This window comes from Tachysurus fulvidraco, chromosome 5 (genome assembly GCF_022655615.1).
Source record: "Tachysurus fulvidraco isolate hzauxx_2018 chromosome 5, HZAU_PFXX_2.0, whole genome shotgun sequence".
In the NCBI taxonomy this organism is placed as follows: domain Eukaryota; kingdom Metazoa; phylum Chordata; class Actinopteri; order Siluriformes; family Bagridae; genus Tachysurus; species Tachysurus fulvidraco.
In genome coordinates this window covers 6,115,465-6,122,964 of record NC_062522.1, presented here as the reverse complement: position 1 = coordinate 6,122,964, position 7,500 = coordinate 6,115,465, and the positions used below count along the sequence as shown (strand labels likewise).

Here is a 7,500-nt window from a genome sequence, read left to right as displayed (position 1 = left end):
GCGGGGCTTCCGTTTCCATTTTTAATTGAAGTGGAGATGGTTTTTAAAGCTTGTGTGTTGGGTCATGTTTGTTTTGGGGTAATAAGAGGTTAGGTGTTTGGAATTCGTGTTCAGTTTGAGTGGGTGTTCAGGGGTTTTCAGATCTTACTTATTCTGGATAGGGGTACTTGGGAGGGGTACTTTAGCCTCTGTTGCATGAGGTGGTTGGGGTGTATTGTGTGTTTTAAGCCTTGTATGTAGAGTTCAGATGAATGTCAGGTTCGTTAAAGGTGTTATGAATACAAGTGGGTGTGGCCTTGTCTTGGAGTGGCCCAGTGGGTGGAGTTTGCGGGTGACAGGTGACAGGTGGGCGGTACCTGGCTTTCAATCTCTCCTGTCAGTAATCTGTTGGTTAAATCTTTCTGCTCTTTGTCTGCTGCGGCGAACCTAACGTTTACCAGCTGCAGCCCGCACGCACGGTTAGACAAGACGAGAGGAAACAAGTGCAAAGGGTTAAACTTTATAAAAAGGTCAAGAGGTCAGAGGTTATGGCATAAAAAAAGTGCTTTAGGTCTTCCATTCCTAAGGAGAGAAAATCATGCACGCTGAGTAAGCAGACTAGAGTTCAGGAGCACGTGCATGTGACAGAGAGAGATCTACAAAGAGACACGATTAGAGACTAGCACACAAACACACTACAACTACACAGACAGATTAATATGATTACACAAATTCATTTTTGATAGCATACAGAATAATGTGCATGGGTTCGAAACCCCAAGCGTGTGGGAACACAAGGAAGAGGTTTGGGCTCTTAAAGGTGCGGTGCACGATGTTTGAAAGCCAATGTTGAAATTTGAAATCACCAAAACAAACACGCCCATAACCCATATGGGTCCCACCCCTGTTTTGATAGCTCCGCCCACACATACATACGTAACCCAGACAACTATTATGGCGGAAGACGTTCAGTTCTAGCTGATCCTATATTAACACGTCCTACTTCTTGCCTTATCGTAAGCCTTTCTTCTCTTTCTTTCTTTGTTTTAACCCTCCATGTCAATGTTAAAACCGCTTTCTGCTGATGTCACACATGCGCACTGAACACTCTCTCCGCCTATATTGACAAGCCCCGCCCCTTTTTGCTCATTGGCTACATGTTTGTTTTGTTTCTCGGCCCGACTCAGTTTTCTGAAGCATTTTTCCAAACATCGTGCACCCCACCTTTAAGCAGCTAAACTCTCAGATTTGTAATACAAGATGCTTGAATAATAAAAGTGCATCTGAGCGAACTGGTGTATTAATTGGTGGTGCTCTCGGAGTTGGTGACCCTGGTGTATGTAGTCGACTAGTCTGACTTCTGACTTTTTGTTGTTCTCGATACTGAATTCTGAGTTCTAAAGAGATAAGAAGGTTTAGTTTGGTGAACATGTTTTGAGTTCCGATTTCTAATTTCAGGAGTTCTGAATGCTGAATCGTTCGGTTGGAATTCTAATGAAGCTCCAGGATCTGAATTTTAAACGTGATTTGAACACCGGTGTCCTTAATTATGATTAAGTTCTGAATTCTGAGGTTGGGTTTGGTTCTGAACAGGTGAATAAGTTTCTGTCTCTGAGCTATAAACGTTATCTCCGTTCTGAGCTCTGAATACATCCAGTTTGGGTGCTCGGTTCTCAATTAAGCACAAAAGTGTCGAATTCCAGGTTATAGAGTCAGTGTTCTGAATTTGGGGTTCAGGTTCTTACCTTGCTGTTCTGTAAGAGGCGAGTCAGGTGCTCAAAACAGTTGCTGTTGAGGAAGATGGCCTGAAGAACGGGACGGTCAGAACAATCAAACATGTCCTGTATCGTGTCTGATGGATAGATAGATAGATAGATTAAATTATATTAATAGATAGACAGACAGACAGACAGATATATAAACATATAAACAGACAGACAGACAGATATATAAACATATAAACAGACAGACAGACAGATATATAAACATATAAACAGACAGACAGACAGACAGACAGACAGATAGATAGATAGATAGATAGATAGATATAGATAGACAGACAGATATATAAACATACAGACATATAGATAGACAGACAGACACAGACAGACAGATATATAAACATACAGACAGACAGACACAGATAGATAGATAGATAGATAGATAGATAGATAGATAGATAGATAGATAGATAGATAGATAGATAGATAGATAGATAGATAGATAAGACAGAGGTAAGCAATAATATACTGATGACAGCACTGACTTTGCACACTTTCCCCACTCCACTCACCGAGCATGTTCACCTGCAGCGCCACCAACCGACTCTCCCAATGCTGGGAACGGAGCGGAGCTGGGTGACCTTTGACCCCAGGGGTGTTGGGGTCGTAGTTGAGCAGTTTGAAGTAGCTGTCGAGCACGGTGCTGATCTCCACCTGTCTCTGATCGGAGCTGCTGGCCAGCAGGCTGTGCACTACTTCCCTCAGACAGCACAGAGTGAGCACCGCCTTCTGATCTGGGCCGGCTCCGTCCCAATCCTCTCCATCCCCTATGCACCCCCCAGCACCTAGTACACCCAACAACACCTCCATGGTGGCGGGGGAGATGGCCAGGAGAGCGTTACGCTGGGGGAGGGGGGGAAAGGTGGTAAACACTAAAGGAGCCATAGAGTTACAGGCCAATGCTGTCTCAGCTATTTATACATGTATCATAATGTCAGAAGAGTGGGCACATAAGCCCCGCCCACATTGTTCTTTCTCTTATTGCGCATGCCCATGTTTACAGCACGAGTAAAAGCTACACAAGCTTAACACCATGTCTTAGGGAAACTTAAGCAAAGTGAAATGACCAGTGATAAGGAGCAGTGGACTATTTCAGCATATTAAAGCAATCCCATACAGAATGTATATTTTTATTGGGAAGTAAACAGATTTTACTGGTTTTGTATACATCCTGTAAATAGCTACCAGAATAACCATGGCAACAGGCAGCAAATCTACGATGACTCAAAACTAAAACGCACCCAAGAGCGCTTTGAGCAACACGAGGGATACTGATTTTTACTACTGATGATACCAATGTACAAAAGTAAACATCCCCCCACCTGTCCACCTGCAACTATGGATCCAAACAGGTGGAGGAGACAACACTTCAGACTGTCCTTCAGATGCTCACTCTCCTGAAAACACTCTGAACACACACACACACACACACACACACACACACACACACACACACACACACACACACACACACACACAAATAAAATAAAGGTAATTAGTTACTGGGGCATCATCTTATCTATGTATACAGAAACCTGCAGTTAGATGTGGCCTCTGGAGCTGAACTTGTTCACTCAATGGTCTCTCTGTGTGTCTCAGCTGATAGACAGAAGGGCAGGACAATGATTTCACACACACACACACACACACACACACACACACACACACACACACACACACACACACACACACACACACACACACACACACACACACACACACACACACACACACACACACACACACACACACACACACACACACACACACACAGGCTGCTTTGTGCAAGGGCTGAAATGTTATCAGCAGCTCAGTGCAGCTTGCAAATATGGCACACAAAGAACAGATTCATCCAGAGAGAGAGAGAGAGAGAGAGAGCGAGAGAGAGAGAGAGAGAGAGAGAGAGAGAGAGGCAACTGTTCTGTTATCAAATATCAAACACTTGTCCAGCACAGTATGTTCTGATTGGCTGAGAGCAGTACACCCTGTTCCGATTGAATGAGAGAAGTACAATGTGTTCTGATTGGCTGAGTGCAGTACAATGTGTTCTGATTGGCTGAGCGCAGTACAATGTGTTCTGATTGGCTGAGCGCAGTACAATGTGTTCTGATTGGCTGAGCGCAGTACACACTCTTCTGATTGGCTGAGAGCAGTACACACACTTCTGATTGGCTGAGAGCAGTACACACTCTTCTGATTGGCTGAGAGCAGTACACACTCTTCTGATTGGCTGAGAGCAGTACAATGTGTTCTGATTGGCTGCGAGCAGTACACACTCTTCTGATTGGCTGAGAGCTGTATAATGTGTTCTGATTGGCTGAGAGCTGCAATGGCGTTTGAGGGTCTGTGGGATCAGGATGAAAGCTGGGATTTGATAGAGGTTCATAGCGTGTGGGGTTTGATGGTGTGTGATGGTGAGTGGTGTTGAGAACAGATACTCACGGTAGAAAAAAGGAACAAATTCAACAGTGAGAGCAGCTGCTTTAAACTTCTGCCTGCTCTTCTCCACGGTGCTAATCTGCTGCCTGCTCTCACACACACACACACACACACACACACACACACACACACACACACACACACACACACACACACACACACACACATTATTGTAGGAACATCAACAACGTACTCTTAATGCGAAATGGGAAAATCTTTTGTTTGGGCCACAAATATGTGTTTAATCAGCTTAATCTGCGAGTGCGAGTGTGTGTGTCTCGGATTACAAAGCTGTTGGGTTCGCTAGTGGAACAACAAAACACAGGTGTGTTGGATTAGAGTGAAGTACTATAGTGTACGGTGTAATACTGAGGACACCTGCGCCGCAGGTCGGTCAATAAACATGTGGGTTTCCGTGTTTGTGGAAAAACAGCACACCCGTGTTAACTACTATAACAGCCCGGAGCAGTGAGGGATCATGGGATACGCGAGTCAACATTGTGGCATTGCAACATCAAGGGACTTAACACTTGTAATTTATGCTGGATTTTGAAAACCTGTGTGTGTGATGTAGATCATTTATTAATGCCAGTGTGATGGAGTCTGATGGAGTTTAATGAAGAACGCTGGTGTTTGATGGAGTTTAATGAAGAACGCTGGTGTTTGATGGAGTTTAATGAAGAACGCTGGTGTTTGATGGAGTTTAATGAAGAACGCTGGTGTTTGATGGAGTTTAATGAAGAACGCTGGTGTTTGATGGAGTTTAATGAAGAACGCTGGTGTTTGATGGAGTTTAATGAAGAACGCTGGTGTTTGATGGAGTTTAATGAAGAACGCTGGTGTTTGATGGAGTTTAATGAAGAACGCTGGTGTTTGTTGGCATGTTTGATGGAGTTTAATGAAGAACGCTGGTGTTTGTTGGCGTGTTTGATGGAGTTTAATGAAGAACGCTTGTGTTTGATGGAGTTTAATGAAGAAAGCTGGTGTTTGTTGGAGTGTTTGATGGAGTTTAGTGTCTGCTAGAACCTGAGAGAGAATGTAGATGTACCCGTGTATGCGGTGTCTCCAGTTGTGGTATGGATCATACAGACACTCGCAGAAAGCCAGCGCATGTCTCACAAACTCCTCAGCCTGCGTCTGATCCACCAGCTCCTTCTCTTTAGTCTTACTCTTCAGCTACAGAGAGACAGACAGATTCATGCAGGAACATTAACACACGTTTGGAAAAAGACAGACCAAGAGAAAGAAAGAGAGGAAGAGAGGGAGAGAGAAACCTGCTGGATGTAGAGCGTCGTCATGGTGATGATTTGATTGATGTAGGAGCAGGTGCCGATTTCTTCCACATTAGACACGTTCCTGTCAGAGACATCAGAAAAACACACACACACACACGCCAGTTCAGTAGAGATCTGTGTCATTGTGTCCAGCCGTATGTGTGTGTGTGTGTGTGTGTGTGTGTGTGTGTGTGTGTGTGTCATGCAGTCTACTGCAAGATGACAGGCCATTAGTTCCAGTAGTTCCAGACTCATTTTTGTGCCATGATCATAATTCCCACACAGACACAGCTGGAGTAGAGCGTGAGTATTTGTGGAGAGGACAGCGTGTGTGTGTGTGTGTGTGTGTGTGTGTGTGTGTGTGTGTGTGTGTGTGTGTGTGTGTGTATTATGGTGAGGTAATGGAACATTTCTGGTTTTCTAATTATTCAAGGAAAAATAGACAGGTTGTTGAACACAGAAGTGATGTGTGTGTGTGTGTGTGTGTGTGTGTGTAAAAGCACACTATGCTCACAGCAGGTGTGTGAACGCAGGAAAGCACCTGTGACTCTGGCGACATGAATTATTAATCCAAAGCAAAAGTAGCTCCGGTTCACATTACACCATGTCTTCATGTGCATTTGTTTATCAGATATCCCCTAATAAATAATAACACTCTATCTGTATGGAGCGTCAGTCATACGACTCCTCGTACAAGCTTTACTACAGAACGGATTAGAATGAGTGTGATGCTGCTGTAACAGAAGATTAACCATCTCATTTCTGACCAATCAGAATTGAGCATTCATCAGTGTTATGGTGTAATTATATATAATCCAGTAGGCTAATCGCTCAGCCTGACCTTTACTGCTTACGGCCTTTTCCTGTGCCACGTGATTATTATCTATACTTATGACAATATGATCTGAATGGAAGACACCAGCCACAAATGTGAGGAAGTGGAAATCCCACAGCCTTTAAGTCGACCTTTACAGCTGAGCTCACACTGTTCTGGTGCTACTGAGGTGCACTTTATCCACTGACATGATGAGCATGCAACATGAGCCAATAGGAAGTCGTTACAGACAGAAAAGCCAAAATGCAATGTTTGGTGGGTTTTACCCCCGTGTGTGTGTGTGTGTGTGTGTGTGTGTTTTGAAGTTCATTCATTAATACCAGTGTGATGGAGTCTGATGGGGTTTGATAAAGAACTTTGGTGTTTGGTGGAGCTCAACGGAGAACTTTGATGTTTGGTGGAGTTTATAACAGAGAATGTTGGTGTTTGGTGGAGTTTAAAGGAGAATGTTGGTGTTTGGTGGAGTTTAAAGGAGAACGTTGGTGTTTGGTGGAGTTTAAAGGAAAACGTTGGTGTTTGGTGGAGTTTAACAGAGAATGTTGGTGTTTGGTGGAGTTTATAACAGAGAATGTTGGTGTTTGGTGGAGTTTAAGAGAGAACGTTGGTGTTTGGTGGAGTTTAAAGGAGAATGGTGGTGTTTGGTGGAGTTTGATAGAGAATGTTGGTGTTTGGTGGAGTTTATAACAGAGAATGTTGGTGTTTGGTGGAGTTTAAAAGAGAACGTTGGTGTTTGGTGGAGTTTAACGGAGAATGGTGGCGTTTGGTGGAGTTTAAAGGAGAATGGTGGGGTTTGGTGGAGTTTAAAGGAGAATGGTGGGGTTTGGTGGAGTTTGATAGAGAATGCTGGTGTTTGGTGGAGTTTAAAAGAGAACGTTGGTGTTTGGTGGAGTTTAACGGAGAATGGTGGCGTTTGGTGGAGTTTAAAGGAGAATGGTGGGGTTTGGTGGAGTTTAAAGGAGAATGGTGGGGTTTGGTGGAGTTTGATAGAGAATGCTGGTGTTTGATTGGAGTTTAAAACAGAGAATGTTGGTGTTTGGTGGAGTTTAACGGAGAACGTTGGTGTGTGGTGGAGTTAGATAGAGAATATGAGGTGTCACCAGTACCACACGTGTCCATGTTGATCATTAAACATCTTGTTCACGTCTCACTTCACAGTGGTGGTTGATAGGAAGCTTAAATATTACAGTAGACA

General features: G+C 43.8%; 1 protein-coding gene across 2 annotated transcripts in view; it reads right to left on the bottom strand.

The window, feature by feature from the left end:
• Positions 1 to 7,500, bottom strand: part of nbeal1 (neurobeachin-like 1) — a 62,607-nt gene that overhangs the window by 38,281 nt on the left and 16,826 nt on the right. Inside the window, exons 5-11 of one of the 2 annotated variants that reach the window (XM_047813396.1) lie at positions 5,474 to 5,555; positions 5,248 to 5,375; positions 4,203 to 4,285; positions 3,083 to 3,168; positions 2,273 to 2,603; positions 1,725 to 1,831; positions 357 to 440 (exon numbers count right to left, since the gene is read on the bottom strand). In XM_047813396.1, coding sequence (XP_047669352.1) covers positions 357 to 440; positions 1,725 to 1,831; positions 2,273 to 2,603; positions 3,083 to 3,168; positions 4,203 to 4,285; positions 5,248 to 5,375; positions 5,474 to 5,555 — 901 coding nt within the window. The remainder of the gene's footprint in view (positions 1 to 356; positions 441 to 1,724; positions 1,832 to 2,272; positions 2,604 to 3,082; positions 3,169 to 4,202; positions 4,286 to 5,247; positions 5,376 to 5,473; positions 5,556 to 7,500) is intronic. The other variant, XM_027143327.2, reaches the window with a different exon arrangement.